Source organism: Geospiza fortis, unplaced genomic scaffold, assembly GCF_000277835.1.
Source record: "Geospiza fortis unplaced genomic scaffold, GeoFor_1.0 scaffold194, whole genome shotgun sequence".
In the NCBI taxonomy this organism is placed as follows: Eukaryota; Metazoa; Chordata; class Aves; order Passeriformes; family Thraupidae; genus Geospiza; species Geospiza fortis.
This window is the reverse complement of record NW_005054322.1, coordinates 1,199,540-1,222,782: the sequence shown is the minus strand read 5'-3', so window position 1 is coordinate 1,222,782 and position 23,243 is coordinate 1,199,540. Positions and strand designations below refer to the sequence as shown.

The 23,243-nt window shown below is 39.5% G+C and overlaps 1 protein-coding gene across 1 annotated transcript in view; it reads left to right on the top strand.

Moving 5' to 3' along the window:
* ELF1 (E74 like ETS transcription factor 1) overlaps positions 1-23,243 on the top strand; it is a 55,310-nt gene that overhangs the window by 6,207 nt on the left and 25,860 nt on the right. Inside the window, 2 exon segments of the mRNA XM_005420740.2 lie at positions 11,371-11,680; positions 19,827-20,001. Of these exon segments, the coding sequence (XP_005420797.1) occupies positions 11,609-11,680; positions 19,827-20,001 (247 nt within the window). The 5' untranslated portion in view covers positions 11,371-11,608.

Sequence of the window (23,243 nt, the reverse complement as noted above, 5' to 3'; positions counted from 1 at the left end):
AAAAATCAGACTACTTGCCTTAGTTCACTCATCAAACTATTTCAGAAAATACTTCTGAAAATAAGTAATCTCAATTGTTGTGACCGAATGGGTGCCAAAATGGACCTTTGGGAATATTTAGAGAAGGTGTATGTTGGGGCACTGTATATGTGCTCTGAGTGGTCACAGATTGTAAAAAACAGGTGACTTCTTGCCTGGTGCAAAAGTTCTCACTGACTAATTCCTGTGGTATAACCACTCGAAATGCGTGACTGAGTACTTAATTTCTTATATTTATGGGTAAAGGTGAATGAGGATCTTTGTGGCAAATAGATTAAAAAGCTTCAGGCATGGTTTGCAAAAACATGTTTTAACTGATAAGCTTTATAAATTAAACTGAAATATGTATCTGTATTTTACTTGTGTCATTGCTAACCACAGTGCTAGTTTAAATATAAATAAAAGTGTTCTTTTAAATGAGTAGAATCTCTGAAAGACCAAAATGCTTGTCTAGTGCTGAGTTAGAGCAGCTTATAGATAAGTATTAGTTGCAGTGCTTTGTGGTATGGGCTGTACTGTTTCTCATTACAAGCCCTCTTAGCCATTATTTTTTTTTTTTGCTTAGCCTTGACTGTGTCTGTGATTCTTATCTATTCTTCTTGTGTGTTTCATCTCTGCTCTCTTGAGCTAGCTTGCTTGTAAGAGTGTAATGGTCTATCACCCTGTATTCTCAGCTTTAACAAAATGCACCACTGGTCCCAAGAAGGAGGATGCCTGAACAACTCTGGATGAGTTGTAAGAATTTAAGTCCAGGATTCACGATGAGGATGTAGGAAAGCTAAGGTACCTTTCATACAAGAACACAAAATACTTTATGTAGTCCTCTGAAGCACTACCACTGCAACTGGTGGCCATGGGCAGGCCACGCACCTTGTGCAAAGAGGGAAATCACTGCTCCTTTTGTTTCAGCATTGCAGGATTTTACTAGCCACTGTCTAAATTGTAGGCCCTAGTCTGTGAGAATAGGGTTAGCAGGACACCTTCCAGAAAGGGAAGTTGGGCTAAAAGCCATCAGGGAAATGGTGGAACAGCCAAGCCCAGGGCAGCACCACATCCTGGCTGGGCAGAAGGAAGCCAGTGTTGCTGGGAGAGCCATGGGCTGGAAACACCTTCTCCTTGTGCCATTCCAGTTATGTGCTGAGAGCACGCCTGCCTGCCTCCTGCTCTAGCAGCAGGGTCTGAGGGGAGGCAGGGAATCAGTGTAATTACATGATCTTGAACCCAGAATGGGGATGGGGTTTCTCAGACCTGCTGAGATAAACAACAAGTGCTTCCAGGCCAGGGCTCTTGTTGGAGGTAGGGTCTGCAGGTGCAGGTTTGTTTTTGGGGGCATCTTGGAGCCTCTGTTCTTGGCGTAGCCTGCCTGTATTCCACAGTTCCTAAAATGAAATCTCACTCCATTGTGTAAGCTGTGAGGTAAGAAGGAAAAAGGACTCCTCTGCTGCAAATGTTTTGTAGGTGATATAGTCTAACTCGGAATAAATGTTTCTCCTGTTGGTAGAAAGGGTTAAGCATTGAGGGCAGCAGGTATAGGCAGACTTAGGTATGTGATATATTCGACTGTTTTGCAAGGTGCTATAAATGTTGGCTCCCTGTAATCTGATACCAGGGTAGGACAGGCTAACCTAATGGAGGAAAATAGACAGCAATGTAAAAGAACTGGAAATTCAAGTCTAGCTGACTAATACCAGCCTGCTCCAGAGGCTTTTGACTGTTCATTTTGCTGACAGCTGACAGCAAATGAGAGGCAAATATTGCCTAATCTGCTCTGTATTCTTACAGCTTTTTAAAAGACACTGCAAAGGTAAGACCCCTTATATTTCTCAAACTGTCACTTGCTGAATGCAGCCTTGAACGTAAATATCACTGACAAGAGCAAAGTACCAAACTGAGGCTTGAAGTCCAGGTCTGTCTGTGAGTTTGGGAAAGGGGAGGCCTCAGCAGGTTCTGTGTGGATTAGTTTGTGCCCCTTTCAAGCTGGTGCACGTCCATTAAATTCAGATTTCTGAAACTGCTCAAGTACTCAAACATAGAAATGCAAATCACGCAGCAATTCTATGGCTATGTCAGAGAGTAATTTTGAACTTATTAAAGTATTTTTTGTTGTGCTTGACAGTCCAGTTAGAAGAGTTTTTAAAAAAAATTATTTGCAAAACGAAATCCACAGAATGGTAAAAATCTGTGTTGCAGAAGTTGTAATGAGGTTTTTACTGAGCTGGGTCCTGTAGCAACTTTTGCAGAATACTGAAAAAGTCCTGTGGGAATTTAACTCCCTGATCTAGAATTATTGATGCTTGGCTGGAAGAGGTTGCCTGGAGTAAGAAACTTTTAACTTGAACTTGATCTCTGCTGGCCTTTTTTTTTTTGTTGTTTTCCTTTTATTTGTGTGTATATATATATATATATACATATATATATATATAGTGCTCATTTATAGTGAAGCTAAAAAAAGTTCTTGTTTTTGGCCATCAGTTTTTCTTTGGTAAACTTAACTTTTACCTGCAGGTGGTTTGAAAATAATGAATGTGTTACTAATTTATGGGCATAATGGTTTTTAGAGAACGATTGACAGTTTTATGTCAGTATTGGGTACAGACTAGCAACTGGTAATTTGTGAAGTTTGGCACCTTTCCAAAGCAATTAAATTTAGTTTCTCTGATCTTTCTTCCTCCCACTGCCACTACTTCATTCTCCTGTGTGTATGTGTTAATCAAAAGAGCAAGATCTTGCAGGGTCAAACAGTTCTTCCTCCCTCCACCCCTCTTTTACAGGTTTCCTCATATCCTGTTTTAGCTGTCTTGGAGCTCAGCCCTTCAGCTCTTTCTGAAAGATGCAAGGGAACTTGCCCTAAGAAATCAGTGAAATTTGACTTATCTGCAGCTCTTTTGTTATAGATGCTTGTAGGCTTGTGGTCTTAATGCTCCATAAAAGGTGCTATTAAATGCAAGAAACCACTTAAAGGTGCCTTTTAAAACATTTATTTTGTGTCACTGGAATAATGCATTTGGTTTGCAAAAATTTCTGAACCTGATTTGGGATTTCATCAATTGACTGTTTTCTTGGTATCTTTTTTTAAAACAGCATTTTGAGATTTTGCGCAGTGTGAAAAATAGGAAGATATATTTGATACGAATGTTACTTATTAATGCTGGTAATTTGGTTATCTTATTACAAGACATAAAACCAGTCTGCTCCCTGCAAATTTACTATTGGATAAAATAGCATATACTAATTGTTATAGGAGAGGAAGTAATGAGAGACCTTTTGTTTTCCTTTCTCTCCATAGTTAGTATCACTTACCACTTGGTGAGCTAGACTAAGTGGACATTTGCAGTGTCATATCCAACTTGTAGTCCATTTATTCTGCTTTTGCAATGTTTAATATATTACTATTTTTCTGATGGAGAATATGTAAATCCAAAAGTGTGCAGTTAACAGGAATAGAGGACAGCAAAATCCTGCATTTAGAGACATGCGATTGCAATCTCCATTACTGAAGGTCTATCATGTGTTAAGACAGCTCTTTTCCATTGTTTAAAAAGAAATCCTTGTATAATGGGGCTGGTTGGGTCTGATTACACTGAACTGTTTTTAAAACATTTTACAATTTTCCTAAGCTTTTTACTTCTGTTGTAAAAAACAGATCGTATTTTTGGGAAATACGATCACCTGATTTTCTCCTTTCGCTACCAATAGTGATGAATTAACTACAAAAGGCAGAATCGAGGGGCAGACCAAATTAGTGACTGCCAAGAGTTTTGGACCAGCAAACCATACTTCCCAGCCTCTGCATTTACTGGACATTAGTGTGTTTGTGTACCATTTTGCAGTAGCAAGAGGAGAAGCAGGTCTTTGCTATGAATGTTATGTTTTCAGCTGGTCCTTAGATCCATATTACATTACTGCAAAAGGCCATGCTTTCAGAAACATTCCCCATAACAAAACCTGATGCTTTTGTTAGGATAAGAGACCTTTAGATAGTCCTGCACAGAATTCTTAGAAAGATGGGCAGTCATGCTGTTGGTTGCCAGGGAGCTCAGTGTGGTGGTGTGCTTGTGGCCAGCATTTCCAGGTGGTGAAGGCCCGGCTTACACCCCCTCTCCTTTTTGACAATGCCTATGTACAGATGTTAGCTTTCCAAGACCAAGATGTTTATACTGCCCTGAGATGTTGGTGCTGCTCCATTCCCTGGCTGGTAGACAGACTCTGGAATTCTTGCAGGCTTGGCAAACTGTGTGCTGTCCCCATGCGCTGCCTGGGGGACACTGGTCTTTTAGGTGTCCTTTTTGGGAGGGACAGTTCATCTTGTTTGGCTTTCAGTGGGTGAGGAGAAGATCAAACTATGTATTTTTCCAGTGGTGTGGTGTTGATGAGCGGCAGTTGCTGGAGGTGACTGAACTGGAAGCAAAGGAGGACTTTTGTGTATCCCATTGTTGTATAGAGATGTGGGGGTTTTTTAATCTTTGGTAGGCAAAAGAGCTGCACCAGAAGTTAAAAGTCAAGTCAGTAGAAGGGCACACATTTCATACACATGCTTTGGTGCATGTGTGCTGCATGTGCACATGGATGTAAAGTGTGTTCATGCAACTGCAGCTGCTCTGTGTGCCTGGGTCCGTGTGTCCTGCAGGCAGGTAGAGTAGGGGCTGTGCAGTGAAGCAATGTTACGTGGCTTTTATCTAACTGTAGTTGAAAATGTTTTTGAAAAATTTTTATGTAACTGTAGTTGAAATAAGTGATTTTTCTGTGACCTGATGCTTCAGTAACCCAAATTCAATCTGAAAAGTTTCAGACTGAAAAGCTGTGTGAGCTTTCAGCTCAAAGCTGTATGAGTAGCCAGGTGATGGTTAACCACTTCTAAAAATTTACCCTACTCTTCTCTTTTTGGCATCTAATGTGCTGAAAGTTGGGCAGCTGGAAAATCGTGTTTGAATCCACTGAACAGTTTTGATTGGGATGGAAGGAGAGCTGGGGGCTTGCAGGCAAGGAGGAAAAGAGGTCCAGTCTCTCACATGATTTGGGAAGGAGAGGTGGAATGGAATTGTCCCATCGTGGGGGATAAGTCATGTCCCATCTCCTGAACCTCTTCTTATACTATGCAGTCAGTCTGTGAAAATGCAAAATTCAGTTATTTTCGTGCTGGGGGAATGGGGAAGTGGATTTGGACCCTCTATTCCCCCTGGAGTGTCCTTGCTCCCCTGCTTTAGGTCAGCTAACTTTTCCTGTTGAGTTGGCTCTACTTTGCTAGAGCAAACACTGCAGACAGGTGGCTAAAACTTGGCCTGGCCTTTCCTTGCCTGATCAAATTTGGGAGGCTTGCTCTTAACAGATGCTCAAGTACTGCTTTTTTGGAGCTCAGGAGCTTCAGTAGAAAAGCCTGTCTCACCTCAGTATCTTTTAGGTTGCACTTTAGGCCTGGCTTGTTGGTTGTAGGCTGATCTTTTGTTGCTGCAGCATAAATCAATTACTTAGGGTGCTTTACATCTACACACCTACACTGATTTGAGGCTGCCTTGACACATTGAACGTGTTGGTGGGAGAGGATACAGAGGAAAAAAAAAGCCTCAACCATGCTTTAATTTTTTTCAGCTTTCCCAGCAGTGTTCTGCCAGGTTGCTGGGTTTGTGTACAACAGCTGTGTTACATAAATGTGCTGAATAAAAGGGACTTAAAAAAATCTGAGGGAGCATGGGAGATTGGAAGAAAAGAGTTTTCAGGGGTGGGGGAGCTGTAAACAGTGGAGGAGCCATTACTGTTAGTAGTCTGGAAAGGAATCTGGCCTCAAATTAAAATATTCAGGCTAAAAGCGATAGTTACAAAAAAGAGATTAAAATGTGAATTTTTTTTTGTGATGGCAAAGAGCTTGTTGTTTGCATTTGTTGTTTTTTTTTCTCTTTGGAGTAAACATCTGTTTTTGTGTCAAGTGGGTTCCTTTCATTTCTTTGATATTGACTGGATTTTGTGTCAGTTTTGGGGTTTTATACTTGTTTATATTTAACAGATAAACCCTTTACTCTCTGTCCTCCTTGCTGCATATGCACTGAGAGCCTGTGGTTTCCAGACGGGCTGCAAAACAGGGATTTATTGATACTGATGATTTCTTTGTCCTTAATGAAAGCTCAGCAAAGGTCACTCTGTTGGCTTTTATTATGTCAGCTGCCCTTTGCACAGTTTGCCCTAGGCAGCATGGATGCTCTCAGAGGACTTGAGTCTGTTCTTTATTTTGCTTCTTTCCTTCCTCAGTTCTATCCTCTTAACCATGTTGTTTTTCTATCTCCTTTAATTTGTGTGAGCAGTAGAAAGACTGACATTTCAGAAACTTTGTGTGCCAAGTGACATATATTAATTTGTTCTTCTTGTCATTTCATCATTGCAGATGCCCTGAGTCTAAGCACATGTTTCAAATCCCTTGTCCTGTGCAAATTTGTGATATTACTGGATAGTAAAAATTAGTCCATGAAGAATGACACAGAATACTAAACTGTTAACATTTATGCTTGGTGTGGACTAAATATAAAGATCATTGTTTATCTGGGATTTCTGCATTAAGAGAACTGCAATATTATTCAGCTTTGCCCTCCTTTTTAAGAAAACCTGACTCTATGATGATACTTGTTGACTCTTCAGAGGTGAACTGACTCTGGGTTGAACTATCCTTAATCTCCGGTGGTAGAATGGAGATAGAAATTTGAGTGAAATGGTGTGGTTACCATCCATGTGTTTGACCTCACCTGAGATGATTCCCAGTCGTTCTGTTCAGATTTCTTTAATCTTCCCTTTCCTCTCATTCAGTCCCCTCTTTTCTCTGTATCCAAGATGGTGTAGAGAAGGGAGGGGTTCAGCTTTACATTTCTGTTAAGTCACAACTTTGACATTTCTAGGCTAATGCTAATGCTACAGACTGTCTTAGGAAATCAATGGGAAAGTCCAATCTCAAGTGATTTGTCCCTGTGTTGAATGAGTGGAACTGTTGCATCAGTAACTCAGGATTCAGATCTGCACTTGAATCTTAAAGCACTAAGCTGGTTCTTGATTTAAATGTATGAATGATCTTATTAATTTCATGAGAACGGCAGTGCAGGATGATTACAGTCATCTTTAGTAACCCTAAATGGGGCTGGATCCAGTAGCTTCCTGGAGGCATCTTTCAGCTTATCTGGGATACTCTCAGTAGCAAGATTTGAGTCTTCTAAGCTCATAGCTGACCTTTAGCAAATTTTTGGGTTTCTATCTGGTGCTTTGATGCCTGCTACACATGCTCCAGTGTGGTGTCGTTGTCTTATTTTGGTGTTCTGCATTACAGTGCTTGAATGATAAGGTAGTGGTTCATTATCAGGATTTAAATTATCAGGATTTAAAGGGGAATTTGTGGATTCCAGCATCCAGCCTAGTTGCAATATTGTGGCTTCACCACTGGGACCAAAAGCGTTGGTTCTGGAGGTATTTCTTAGAAACTTTGTTGAACTGGCTCAGTTAGTCCTCAATGGGCTAGGACTAACTGGAAGGTATAAATGGTAAAGAGTGGTGGGGGAAAAGTTATGAAGTCTAGCTGATGTTTAGGACAGAATCTTTCAGTGCATCTTCTGGGATACCAGAGTAGCATGTACTAAAGCTTAGATTGTCTGAATGTGCTTTTTGACAGACTGATTGAGGAGCTTGTTCCTAGATGTTGAAATCAGTGGGTGAGGGAGCTTCCAGGGGGATTGAAATAATTTGAGTTCTGTTTCAAGGATTAACCAAAATCAAGATGTTTGTTTATGTTGTTGTGTTTTAATGCTGCTTTTTATATTATATTTGTACAATAATTACTAAAAATGAAAGCAAAACCTTACTTCCTTCTGAAGTAAGTAAGTAGTAGTTCTGAAAATTTGATGTAAATTTTATGATAATATATATTGGGTTCCCTTTCTCCTAGGATTATTTGTATGTAGTCAAGCTTACTGTGCATGTGAATAGACTTTACACTTTTTATGCTGTTTGCAAATAACTTATTTTCTACTTGCAGATGTATGTAAAATCAGGTAGGGGATAAGTGGCATTACATAGCAAAAACAATAGTCGTGTTTGTGTTAGCCTGTAGACAGCAGGACCCTGTGATAGTTGGAATAATGAAAGCACAGTTTATAAAAATAGATGTGAAGGAAAATATAGCTGGTTTAGAATTCTGCTGGGTTCTGTGAAAAGCTGCTCTTGTTTTCTATGTGGCAAAGAAAATAATATGGATTAAAGGAAAGCACTTTTGCATTATTCTGCTGTGCTGTTGTTGCCCAATAAATCATTTGCTATTACTATACACTGAACAAAAGTAATGAAAAATATCCTGCAAAGAGTAATAGTCTGAGTCCCTAACTTTTATAAGGTTAGATGTAAAAGCTCACTAAAGCTTGTTCACTCCCTTGTCTTTGGATTTGGTACTAATGTTGTGGTAGATGTTTCTTTTGTAAAAAGAATGTATCACTTATCTTTATTTATAGAGCCCTTGGTGGTTTTTGGGTCGGGGTGTAGGGGAGGAGGAACAGTCTCACCTCACTGCATCATCACAGTGCAGAACTCATAAAGCAGCTTTTGACTGACCATTCCTACAGAGGCATCAGATGATTACTTTCATGTTAGCATAGTGTCACTGGTTTAAGCATTGTTTGTGTGGATCAAATGCAATATGCTGCTGCACTCTCTTAAATGATATTAAATCAGGATAATTAGTTTTGTTTTGAGAGTTTTGTTTCTTTTTTAAAATAAAAAGTAAGGAAATATTTCTTTATGGCTTTTAGTAAGTTTACTACTACGGCTTTTATATCTTATGCATTTAGTGTACATTTTGATATTGTAGTATCTACTGTAAAATATTAATGTTTTACAGAATAATGAATAACCTGACACTAATGGAAGAAAATGTCAGCTCCCAGTGCATGTGGGGAACTTCTAAAATTTTTAGGGTAGCTTGACCTCCAGTTTTCCTTATATTTAAGACCTTACTGGGTAACCTGTGTCTCCAACATGTCCTTTATCCTGATTTTACATTGGCTGTATTAATTGTTATTGACCTTAGAAAGTTACTGGGTCTTAAGAACTTGTAGCCTTTGTTCATACTTGTGGCTTCAAGTCAGTGTAGTGGCTATGATTATAAGCCCTTGCAGTATTCTGACTCTGAACAATTGGTTTCACCTCCATTTAAACAGAAGTTTAAAGTTGGACAACTGAGGAGGTTCTTGTATTTCCCTGTTTGCCTTGTGATCCTTTACAGTGAAGTTGCTCTTCAGTGATTAGAGGGTGTGACTTAAAATATTATTTCATCTCGTTGGACAGTTACAATTTATTCCTAAGCAGGAACCAAAATAGAAGTTGTACTTCTATTACTTTATGTGAAGTTTAGTCAATGTAAATTTCCATAACTGTCTTCTCTTCTGAAAAAGTTGGTGTATCCCTGTTGGCATAGATTGACCCACTTGAATCGGTGCCTGTAGGCAATATTAAACTATATATTATATAGTTATATACTTCACTTTTAGGCTGGTGTACAGGATGACAGAGTCTAGGATGGGCCAAGTTGTGCTTACTCCCACTATGCTGGCAATGTGTGTCTACTCCCTTATGGCATCTTCCAAAAGGCAAGGCCAAATAATTAGATTTTGGGAAGTCACCCAGGATTATATGGTTGCATGTAATGCTTTTGGTGCCACAACTCTGCCAAAGTATGGAGAAAGCCTTGTTAACTATTCAAGTCAACCACTAAAGTGGCAAGCGCTGAGGTTGAAATGGTTCCTGCAGCACTTCCTTCTCTGTTCATGCATGCAACTCTCATTAAAGCAATATTCTGTTGTTAAGGTTGTGGCTACTACAAACCTTTTAACAGCTAATTAGAGCACACTTTGGAAGTTGGGGAGGTTCTCCTGTTTGCATAATCTCAGGTTTCCTGATTTCTTAGAAGGGTAGGATCTAGTGACTTAAATGCCTAAATGCTCTGCCATCACTACTTAGGAATTTGGGAATACCACAACCTATATAGGAAAAGCAGCTGTTACATTTCCTAGAGTGAGGGAGTGCAAGTCTCTGACATGATCCTCCCTAATTAAATTGCTTGGCAGTGGGGAGAGGAAGATGATCTTCATTTTTTTGAGTTTGAGCTTACTGCAAAAACAAGGCAAAGTTAAACCTCCTGCACAAAGGCAGATGCTAATCATCACCAAAGAAACTGACGTTGATTTTCCTGTGGGTCTCACTCTGGATGGGTACATCTTAGACCTCTGCCCCTTATTCTTTTGTCATGGCAGCTCTTAAGGCAGTTTAAAGGATTTTGCTCAAAACACTAGGAACCACACATTTTTCTTCTTTTAAAATATATTGATTTAAATTCCTAGGCACCAACGCACTCCTTAGATTCCTAATTTTAGACACCTGCTCCCATTATTATTTGAAATGGGAGATTTTTAAGTTAATGTCTGGGTCACCTGAGTTGTATACAAAGAGTTCTTCTTGCGCTTGTCTCTTTCCCCAGAGGTGGTGCAGCAGCCTCTTGGTCAGCTCACCCTAACTGAGTTTACCTTTGGCACAGATGAGTAGGTAACAGCATGGGAGCTCTGGGCAGGCATCCTTTCACCAAAGCTGTTTATGTTCAGTAGTTGGGGATTTTTTTTCTTTGTACTGTGCAGTTTTTTTGACAGTTCTAATTTGCCGTGACGTGATCAGTGCTGTTTCCTTCCGGCTGCTTGAGAGCCTCTGGTAGAGATAAGGGTACATTCACAGTGCATTTTTAACATGAAGCTGAAGATCTGCTTCATGTAGGAACGTGGGCACCCTCTGGATTGTACAAAGAATTTATTTATTGGTTTCATTATTTTGACATGGGGATTCAAGATCCAGAACATTTTACTTGCAAAACAACAACTTTGTTAAATTTAAACTGTGTGTGAAGAAGAAATGTGATATACTTGGGATATCCTACAGCTGAGTAGGTCTGTCTGAGTTTTGTATTTTCACTTTGAATAAACTGTGAAGATGAGAGGTACTAGTGAATGTGAAAACTGCATATCTGAATCAAATGAAAATATGGATTTTCTCTTTGTTAACTTTTGTAACATTTCCTTAGACTCATGCTTTTAATATGAAACACTTTGAAACTGATGTCGTATTTCCTGAAACAGTTCTGTTTCAGGTAATGAAAGTTCTCATACATTAATCAGTAAAAGTAATACCTTTGGAGACACAAAAGTATCTGACTTCCTTAGATGTAGATAGAACAGTTTTAAGGCACAGAAAGCTTTATTGCCACTGCTACAATTTCACATTGCTAAAGTAACAATTTTTTAATGATTTTTTTTATTTTTCCCTCCACAGTGGTAAAGGCTATCGAGGCGGGAAGAACAACTCAGGAAAGGATTTGCCTTGGTTTGTTTTGCTTTGAGAAGAGAAGAACCTAGGAACACTGATGATCTAAGAAACACAAATATTGATACTCGATCCATTTTGTGAACCTGCCTTTCTGCCCAGCTGGACCTCAGTGAAGCTCTCTGTTCTTTCACATTCAAGAACATTTTTCTTTGTATGTGGAGCTGAGACCTGGGAATGCGTTATTATGGCAGCAGTTGTACAGCAGAATGAGCTTGTGTTTGAATTTGCCAGCAACGTCATGGAGGATGAGCAGCAGGTATGGGATGGTGTAAGAAACCATATTTGTACAAGTTGGTGTTAGGAGTATTATGAAACACGAGGAAAAATGTGGTATAAAACACAAAAAGGAAACATTGAGGTCATTATTGTTGCAGCAGATCTTTGTGCTGTTTCAAAAGCTTCCTGTTGCTTCCCGTAACTTGCATGTGCGGAACAGAAATTGGCTGAAATGTTATAAGCTCCCCAGTATTGCAAAGACATCTTCCTCCAAAAATATTTTTCCTGTTTGGCTGATTTGTGCCAGTAGAACCCATGCATATGTGATATAGAATTATTAAAATGACGGTACTTTATAGTAGTTTCAACTTCTCTAGTGTACTAGGATAAAATTCTGAGTAGAAGTAATGGTCACCCTGCAGATGACTGGAAGGGGCAGTACATACCTGCTCACTGTTATTTACAGACTGGTTTCTAAATTGTGTTACTGCACGATGGTTATTCAGAAATAAGCTTGAAAGTAATTTACATTGGTTTCTTTTACACTGCGGGGAAAATATGTCTGTTTCTACCTACGCAGACTCTCAGATAGGTGGTGATGATTTAAACCACATCCTGTGAATCCTGAAGCTTCAGTGTAGGATTCCTATTGTAAAAATAATGCAGCTTCTCTATAGCTGGTGGTTAATATTAGAGCTTGCATTTATTAACAAGAAATGAGGTGTCTGAGCCTTTTTAAAAGGCTAAGTGCCATGACAAACTGTTCCTTTTTTGTTAATGTAAAAGCATTTATTCTCCTCTCTTAAAAAAATGTCCTGCTTTTGGTTTTATGAACCAGTCTCTGGTTTTCTGTATGGCCTAATATCTGGCTGGTCACTGGCCTGTTTCTGCTGTCAGAGTCATGCGATCATTTCAATGAACTGAGTGTTGTCTGTCTAAACTCAGTTTTGGGTGGAATTAGTAATGTAACTTCCTTCCCTGTATTTTTCCAGAGCTTGTGGTAGCCTGGGGATTTAGATATGGGAATTGCACAAGCATAGTCAGAAATGAACCTTACCTATTACTTCTGGTAAGGCTGGTTGTTCATTGCTGGCTTTACTTTACAAGCCGATAGGAGATGGGAGAATTGAGGTAGGGAGGGCTACTTCAGTGTGGTTTCTGGGAAGGGTAGTGCGAGCAGATGGGGTTTTGTTTCGTTTAGCCATGCATTCTGCTTCTTGCAATTTCTTCAGATGCTCACCTGAGAAACTTTAAAAATACTAAAGAGTGCTCAACAGGACAGTAAAACCTTTCTAAACAGAGCTTTCTCCAGCTTCAGAACAAACTCAGCCTTGATGTTTATCTCATAACCCCACTAAATTCTGCTCTGGATGAAGTCTAAGAAAAGGTGTTCTGTAGCATACCCTAAAGGTGGTGAAAGCAAAGATATGAAAGGCCAGAGATAGAAGGTGCATAGCAGGAAGTTCATTACTCCAGTCAGACGTAAGCTCCCTTTAAATCACTGAGTTCATTGAGTTCAGATATCAAAGATGCAGGTAGCCGAATAGCTGGCTGCCTGAAGGTAAATCTTAAATGCCCAGTTGTAGAAAAGAACTCCTGCACAGATGAAGACCTGGAAAACTGAAGGAAAATTTCATTTGTCTGAGAGATTGTAGTACATTAGCCCAAAAGGACTGCTTCTTGCTTATACTTGATTGACCTGCTTCTTACTACACAGGAGCTATTGCTACTCCTAAAGTTTCTAAGTTCTTGGATTAGTTGTATTTAGGGATGGACAACACAATTTGTGTACTTTGCAAAAATGTTAGCTCTGTAAGTGCTCTGTGTTGGGCAAAAGCACTTTTTTGGATCTTCATTGTATACAAATGATGTCATCTAACTCATCTTTCAATAGTTATTTTTGCAATGCCCCAACAAGCTGGAATTTTAAGAACTTTGGTACTTTTCTTCCTGTCAAAGCTTTGCCTGGAGCTCTCTTTTGCCAAGAGCTCTTGGGACATGGGGCAGCTGTGGGGAGAGGTTCAGGGTCTAAGAGGCAACTATGCTCAGTATTTTAGGGAAGTCATAATTCATGGCTATTTTTCTTTTTTTTTTTTTTTTTTTTTTAAGTCTTGGTTAAACAACCATAAATTATGAACACTTTGCAAATGTAAGCATTCAGTGGCAGATGCCGGTGGGAGGGGCTCAGTCACATGGACTCGTGTGAACGGGAAGGACTTGCTCTTATCAGCTTTATTTTTTGCAGTTTAAAAAAGAATGATTTAAAAATTTTTCATTATTCTTGGAAGGTTCATTTATCATATAATAGATCTGTGGTGAGGAAGAAATGAAGTGAAAATATCCTTATAATTTTTAGACAGGAACAAGCGGCTTGGGCTAAGGCTACTGATAACCTGTCTGGCTTCTGCTACATGTCAGGGATCTGGTTAAAATAGAGAGCTTGCTCCTTTTTTTTCCCTCTTTTCTGTGCTTTTGTTTTGTTTGTTTGTGTTCTTTTGTTGTTGTTGTGAGACAGAGGAAGATAGCACACACACAATTGGGTAGGAGTTCCTGCAGTCTTTGGCTGAGTCAACATCACTGCCTAAACCTGCTTCTCTTCCTATCTGCAGCTTCTTCTCTCAAGCCTTTTCATTTAGTCTTTTGTGGACTTTTTGATCAGGATAGTCTTAATTTAAAAAGCTGAATAAAAGCAGGCATAGTGGCTAGATCCGTAGTAGGAAGCTTTAAATGGTGCCAGGGAGAAATTGAATTATTACAACCATTAAATTGCTAACATGGTTCCCAGCATGACTGCTCTATGTTGGGCTGTGCTCTCTCAGGTGGCTCTGATGCTTGTTGTAACCTGTGCCTGAAGACCCCTTCTGTACCTCTGGCATTTGTTTCTCTCTTGCTTTTTTCTGATACAGAGAGGTCTGAGACCTTAGTTTGAGCCATGACTTCTGCACCATCATCTCATGCCTTCAAGGTGAAAGTCTACATTTTTTGGGCTATTTACAGTTCCTGCAAAAGGTTCCTTCCCTTTATCCACTTGCAGGTTTATGAAGACTTTAAGGAAAATATGAAATCTGTAATGAGGTTGTCTTCCCAGAAGAGTGAGCATCATGTGTCTGCCTGCAGCATCCTTCTGTTAAGTTTGGTCCTGTCTCAGATGCTGGCAGTGGGAACACCTTTAAAGTTGAGAAGCTACCTCTGCCTCTGCACAGGGACTGTCAGCAAAGGAAAACTTCAAAAGCTGTTTTCTAGTCACTAAGGTCGCTTCCCCTAGGTCTGTTTAGGTTTTTGGGGTGTTTTGGTTTTTATTTGTTTGTTTGTTTTTTTAATATAAATGGCCATCTGTATTGTGAGTCTGAATGTTGTTGTTTGGTTTAAAAGACAGTTGTTTTTTTCCCTGAGGTTGCTTTCTCCTTTTTTTTTTCCCATGTAGCTTTTCCCTTCTACTATCTATCACATGTATTTCTTCCCACCCATCACTCACTCAGACAAAATTTATTCCACACCAGTTAAAAGCTAGTCACCTTATTCCTGGGACAAGTTGTCATCCTTAAAGACTTGTAGTATGAGAAGACAGTACCTCCAAAGCAGAAGAAATCCCCTTCCATTTTTTCAATTTCCGTGGCCCGCATGGTGTTTTGATCTTCCGTCAGTTGGTGACAGTTGATGAGACAATTTTCAGAGAAAAAGAGAAACACCTTGTCAGCATGTCAAATGCACTAAAAGAATTAGAGAGCAGAAAGGAGGATTGCTGCCTTTAGCCCTCGGAGGAGGACGGGGTTCAGTTTTCAGGGGATTGTGGAATATAGCCAATGCTTTCAGGGACCTGCTCATGGGACTTTCTGTGAACTTCATCTGTATGAAGTTTGCATTCCTCTGAATTGGTAAAGGTCCATCTACGGGGATTTGGTGTCTAAGATTTGGGAAGATTTTAGCAGTAGCTCAATTGCTTTATGTATCCAGCAGACATGGGAAATGGGTTGAAGCCAAGTCAAAGCTTTGCTGGAGCTAGGGTGTCATATATAATATATTCTACCTATATTTTGTATAAGAAACATGAAGCAGCAGAAGTAGGAGAAATTTAAAAACACACAAATTGTTCTTCTATGGATCTCTGTATTGATTTCTTGAAAATCATTGCTGATACTTTAATTTGGGACTTTATAAAAATTTTTGGGATAGTTTGCACTCTTCCTTTTTGCTAGGGCATATAGAAGCATGCTTGCATTAGAAATAAATTATTTTGCAACCTTGCTATTAGAGAGGTAATTTAATTCGTGCTAATTGAATCACTACCTTGTAGTTGGTAATTTAATGTTTTCCCCGTGTGTAGTTCTCGTTACACACTAGATTCAAAGGGAGCCATAGTAAAAAAAGGTTCTTTTGCAGTTCCAAATTTGTACAGTTATTTTTCTGTCTTAGAAAACAACAGAGCTAGAGGAAGGTTTAGATTTTCTCTCAACTGGGATTCTGATGCCTTCAATGAAATCAAGAACATTACCTCACAATAGTCATGTGTACATCTGTGTACATTAGTATTAGCTTTTAAAACTGAAGGAAAGGCTTGTTAATGAAATCATAACCAATTGCAAATGCTGTATAAAAAAACAATGGCCATTTCCACAAAAATGCATTTCAAATTAAATTGGTTTGCAGTTGTGTGAATGCTTTTCTCAGCATGAGCATATTAGCATATTCTTTCCTTTCCTTTTCACAACCATGGCAGGAAGGAAAATCCATATATTGTACCACTGTAGGGACTGAGTTGGAAGCAGTTATAACAACAGTTTTAAAATACTAGACCATGAGAAATTACATTTACTCTGATTCTTCCAGTTCAAAACTGTGATTAAGTTAAAGAAAAGCACATTTAAAGTGTTTTACCACGAGTGAATGCTTTTCTGTTCATCTCCAGCCTTTTGGAAGCATAGTGTGTCGGCAACGTCCTTGGTAGTCTGGCACCAAGTTCAGGTGAAGAGGTATTGCCCTGGGGGTTTCTCTGCCTGCAGACAGACATAGCAACCATGTCAGAGTGTTGTGTGTATGATGATTGTTTCTAGATATGGCCAAACCCAGTTTAATCTGGCAGAGCAGTTCAGATCTGATCATATGGATCAAACCAAGTACTTCGGAACTGCGTGAAGCAGCACAGCTCAGTGCCACAGGAAACATTCTGGTCAGTAGTGAAGCATATTTTAGAAACATGTGGATGTTTGGGCTTTTGTAACTATGTTTCATAGCAAAGTGAAGAGGGTGTAAACTAAACAGGGCTTTGAGAAACTGATCTGAAAACATGTGACAATCAGTTGATTTTATCTGTTTTGTTTATTATTCTGAAACATTTTTCTACAACTCATCTTCTCAGAGGCCAAGCCAGTGATGTGAGCATCAGTCATTAGAGAAGGACAGAGCTGAGCCAAAGTAATTTTCTTCTCCAGAAGAAGCTCACGTAAGGCTTATCTTGAGCAGAGGAACTCGATCTGTGGCTGCAGACACTGCAGCTATTGAGGAGGTGCAAGGCGGAAGGGGGCGAGGAGCGCACCTCGCTGCGCAGACGTGGCGGGGAGGAGGAAGCTCATGAGAGTGTGGGACACAGCTGCCTACACCAGAAACAAGCACCCCAATGCCTCCACTATTTCATAGTCAATGCAGGTGTTTTTAGGGCATGACATCCTATCATAGCACAGGAGCTTAAAATTGGGCAGGGAAATTGTGCCCTAAAAATGCCATTTCTGTCTGTTGGCTGGGAAGGAAACTTGGGGTTCTTAGCTCATGTCCAAATGCCTGCACCACAGCTGTCTGTAACTTAAATCCCAAAAATTATATATCATGGCATATTACTGAAACTGAGGTATTTAAACTATTTGTAGAGCATAATTGTATCTCAGGAATGAGGCTGTAATGGACCATCTACCTTGTAGCTTATGGAATGTGTTGTTGAAAATAAAACTTTTCTTTAATGCATGTAGTTTTTTATTTTTCTTCTCTCTTAACAGTGCTTTATACTTTTTTATTGATGTGGCTTCTACTTAATCAAATCTATTTGTTTATTCTTGCCTGGAAGTAAATAGGATGTTAGGGTCAGTAAGCAAATAGGATGTGAAATGGGAGCATGACTTTTTCTGAAGAACAGTAGGGACCTCTTGGCCATTCAGGGATTTCTGATTTCTCAGCTCCAGCATGATGCAGCATTGGTTAGAGGTGCCCACAAAGGTGTGGGGTAACAGCTGTCGCATTGTGTGACTTGATATACACCTGTCATCTGGTGATAAGATTGCACAAGAGGGCTTTAACTGGTCTGCACTTTGTTCATTTTTATTGATCTTCTACCATATTGCTCTCTTTTGAAACATGTTTTGTAGAATAGGTCATTATTTTTGGGGTCTTTTTTAAAATTTTGGTTTTGTTGACTTTTTTTTTTTTTTTGTTTAGGAGACTGTCCATGATAGAAGCCCATTAAAATACTATTTTTGGTTTTTAGTTCTTCTTTTTCTCCTGATTGCCCTTTACCACAGTTTTTGCTGAGACATGTTTTACAAAACACAGAGCAATTTAAAGTGGTAATTACTGCCTTTTAAAACTTGTAATTGCACTTTCTACATTCAGTACTTATAGTCCAGACTCTTCCCTAGGGGAGCCTTGCTCCCATAGCTGCTGTCTGGGTTGAGCAGATAGCTCTGATACCATTTTCTGTCTGTCATGGTGTGTGCAGTGGCAGGAGTGAGAGATGAGTAATTCTTAAACAAGAATTAAACAAGGACATAATCATACAGTTGGTTTTTTCCCTTGGGTTTTTAACTTGTGTGGTTAAAAAAACTACTTGATCTTCCTTGCAATACCTGAAGGGGACCTACAGGAAAGATTGAGACTATTTACAAGCGCATATGGTGACAGTACAGGTGGGAATGACTTCAAACTTACAAGACGGTAGGTTTAGATTAGATATTGGGAAAAAGTTCTTTACTGTGAGGGTGGAAGGGTACTGGAACAGATTGTCCAGAAAAGTTGCGGATTCCCATCCCTAGAAGTGTTTAAGGCTAGACTGGCTGGAACTTTGAGCAATCTGATGTAGTGGAAGTTGTTCCTGTCCATGGCAGGGGGATTGGAACTAGATGATTTTGAAGTTTCTTCCAACCCAGGCCATTCTATGATCTATACATATCTGTGTTCTTCTGTGGAGTGTGGGACCAAATGTACATATATTGGTTTTCCCAGAAATATGTTTTAGCCACTTTTAGGTTTTTTCTTGTTTTTAAGCTTGACATATTCATAATGTGTTTTATTTTTTATGTAGTCAAGGAACCTTAGAGTTACACTAGACTTTCTTTGAACCTGTTCTGCTATCAATCTGCTATAACTTTCTTCCTGCAAAGCACATTTTAAAATACTCACTTTGAAAAATACAGTGTCTGTGGTAGATGTTATTTGCTGAAAACCTCTTCCTGTTGAGCGGTTGCCTTTTCAGAGAGTGAGTTACTTGTTATTATTGCTAGTCAGTTTGATTTCTGTTTCCCAGCTGCATCTTTCCCTCTGTATCTGATGTAAAATGACTATTAAGACCAAACGATGATGTCTAAATGCAGACTTTGGAAGGAAAGTGTTGAGGGGGGGTGTGGTGTGAGTAATACAAAATTACTAAAGCCATAAAAATTAGAGAGGAAATTTATTACGGCACTTACATCAAGCTGTTACACCCCTAAAATACAATAACAAATGTCCCCTAAAATAGTGATTTTCAAATAGTGTCTCATAGGGAATTTGCCTGTGAGTGCACTGTCCAGTCCTCACAGCCATAGGACTCCTTCACTCTCAGCTTGATGGGAAGAGCAAAAGGTGAAGGTGTTTGCAGCAAGTTGCTCACCCAGTATTATTGCCAGCAAAGTTTAGCACTTACTGTGCTGTGCCACTCCTCTGTATTGTCAGCTTTAATGCTGCAAAACTCTGTCATGCAAGTCTGGTGTTATGTGCTCAAGTGCAGTCAGTACAGTAGATACTACAGCAATATTCAGCCTCTGGCTCCTGGTGGGACACTGTTGCTATTTGCTTTCAGGTGCTAAAAATCATCTTTTGTACTCCCTCCTGACAGTTTAATATCCAGATGGTTTAATACATGTCTGTTGAAATATTAGTCATTAAGTGGCTAGATTGGAGGCAGTCTAACTAATATTTTGGTTTTTTTTTTCTCCACCCCCTAGCTTGGTGATCCATCTATTTTCCCTGCTGTCATCGTGGAGCATGTTCCTAGTGCAGAACTCCTACATAACTACTCTGGCTTAACCTGCGTGGATGAACCTAGTGACATGATCACTGAGAACTCTCTGGATGTTGCAGAAGAGCAAATCATAGAAGATGATGATATCACCCTCACAGGTTGGCAATGAAACCACCTCTATGCCACTTGCACTCTCTTGGTGCAAAGACATCTCTGTGTCTTTGTATCAAGATGGCTGTGACTAATGCAGGAAGAAAGTTAAATGGCAAAAAGCAGCAGGGAGCAAAATGAATAGTGGTATTGAATACTGTTAATTCTGTACAAAACAGAGAAAATGGCATTAATATTGTTAGTGGCTTGCAATCCCAGGTACACTTCTTCCCAATGGTGAAGAGTTTCATCCATCAACAATGATTAAGGCAGAGTCCTGCTCAGAGAACCAACAAGGTTTTTCTTTGTTTTTCATAGGTTTTGTTTGCTTTTAATTAACATGTGGTACATTCCTAAGTGAACACATATACCAACAAGTAGGAATATGCAACTTGAGATGCTGCTTTTAACTTTCTGAGGGTATACAGTTATAAATTAAAATGTGCATGCTAGCATGGCTTACTGGTGTAAGTATACTCAGCACAGTATTAATTTTGGCAGTGATTCACACCTAAAATACAGGGGTTTTTTTTGTAAATTCTATTAGAAAAGGTAGCCCTAAAGAACAACCAATTCTCAAGAGGAAAGCTCAAAAATCTATCACATTTTTTAAAACAACCCCTCACTGAATGTATGTATTTGAAGTGCTTTTGCAGAAAAATCTCCAAGGCAGGGTAGATACTTTACAGAGAGAAGTTTTCTTTCAGCCACTGGCTCCACCACTGGACTGTCTCCAGGGATGGAGACAGCTTGCTGGTTTCGCTCATACTTTTGACATTATTTCCAAAGACATGCTCTGTTACAATATTTTACTACCAAAAGGAAAACAAGAACTCAACATTAACTTGGCATGAGGAACAGTTCACAGAATAAATTGACATGAGCTGTTCTCAGTATTTTTTTCATAGTAGTGAATTATCTGTGAACAGACTGTGACCATACAAATAAGATAGGTTATTATTCAAGAAGGTTTTTGATACTCAAACAGTATTTCATGTTGAGACCTCTTGCCAACTTGCTGTTCATATTAATTATTCACACTACAAGTGGCTTTTCCCCAGTGTGTTACTTAAGCACCACTTAATGCATCCGTGTGAATTTCATAGCGTCATATTTGTGAATCCATATTCACTGTAATATATTGTGTGTGAATTTTTACGTGCATGAGTAATTGTGAAAATCCACTTTTGTGAATGCCCTTGTTAACCTTTTCTCTCTTCTTTTTTTTTTTTCTCGGTTGTTGTTGCTGGTCACTTGAGAAGGGTTTTCAAATTGCTGCCAGAAACTGAAAATATTTAATCCTTGTAACCGATGGTGTCCAAGGGTTTCTGGGATACTTTGGAGTCAGACAAGTACAGTATTGTTCCCATCATCCACTCTAGTTCAAGAAATCTGGTCTTCTTTAAAGCCAAAGTCCTTAGAAATTGTGAGCTGCCACTTTGCAGAGATGATTGCTGTGAAGGAGATGATAACTAATTATCAGTTTCACAGCCTCCATCCTGTGCATGCTGTGGATTTCCATAGAAGGGAAGGGGAATCAATGCAGGATGAGCCAGGACCAGCACTGTAGCTGGAAAGCTCCTGCTCAGGACAAGGCAGGCAACACTGGTAGCTCAGCCCCTGGTCTCTGGCAGGAAGCTATCCAGGCTGACTGTAGTGGGGCAGAATTTGGGGCCCAGGGGTGTGAAGGCACCCCACAGGAGAGGAGAGGACACTGGGGAGGGGGGCCCCTGTTACCTCCCTGCCCACTGTGGACAAGCACTAGCTGTAGCCACAGCTGCCCAGTTGAAGTGCAAGACTGCAGTGTGAAAGAGACCCTAGTTCAAGTATAGCTTGCTTTAGGCAGCCTCTGAAATGGGGCTAATCATAGCTCAATTTTCCCACCTACTCTGTTTTTCAACTGCTTTTTTTCTTTTCTCCCTTCTTTGAAGTTTCCTTCTTGATTTTGTTTGCTCTCAACAGTGAAATGCGTTGTTTTGCGCTTTGAAGTTAGTACCAGTCTTTTCAGTCGCTTTCACATTATGCCTTTGAGAGAGGATCAGACATCATAAAGACTGTACTAATTCCACATTAAAATATTTATGACCGAAGTTCACAGCAAAGCAAAACTGAAGCCACCATAATTTATGAGCGATTACTGAGCGATGACTGCTTAATATGAAGGATTTAGATTTTTTAAAGTTACTCATTTTTCAGTACTATTTTGTGACCACCATCCACTGGGCTTCTCTTTTCTCCTAGATTAACAGAAATTAGCAGGAGGCCTCATGAAACTGAAGCAATCAGTTTTTAGGGATCTATCTGCAGAGTAGTGAGCGCTGATAGGTTTTTTCATCTATAGGATGTAGCTTCACCCCTTCAAAAGCACAGCTATCGCATGTTGGTAATTGACCTGTCATATAAATTATAACCTGCAGAAAACTTAAGAACAGCATCTGTTGCACATGAAACCCTACTGAGACATGGACAACAATCAGTTTTTTAGCTATATTAATGCTCATGCTGTATTTTTTTTTTTAATGAATAGGCAGACGTGCCTTATCACTCATCTTTAAAAGCACTTTTCCCTGGAAGAACTGAGATGGCAATTTTATGGCCAGTTTGTTGCCAGTCTTATGGGTTTTTAAATTATTAACTGTCGTGTAGTAAAGGGTGATTAACAAAATTAATTGGAACATTTGGCTTTGAATGAAGTTTTATCTCTAAAGGGAATATTGAAATATTTTTTCTCTGAAATATAAGGGGATAATAATTTGTGCAGAAGAACTCTAGGCAAACTTGTCAGAATGTACAATTGCTACAATGTGGCTAGGTATGGATATAACATGCACAAGAAGGAGGAGCTAATTGGATTATGTAGCTCCTGAAAACATTTTTCTTTGAATTCTTGTTAGAATTTTTTTTTAACTTTGTCATGTTTGGTGAGTTTTTTTATTGAAAACCACACAGTTAATCAAAGTCTGCCATTTTATGGTTCACCTGTTCTGGCACTGTCTTCATGGGATCAGGGAAGTGGCTGCACTGGGACAGTTTGGGGGGGAGGGGATGAGAGAGCAGGGACAGAAAATTTGCATTTAGATGTCCTGTGCCGTGGCCTGAATAGGGAGCATGGAAGTGTGCATTTTGATAGATCAATAATGGTACTTAATAACCAGTTCATTTTGAAGTCTAGTACCATTTTCCCAGTACGTTTTGTGAAGCTCTAGCAGTCCTGCACAAACACAGCTTCTTTGGTGGTCATTTCTGCTGT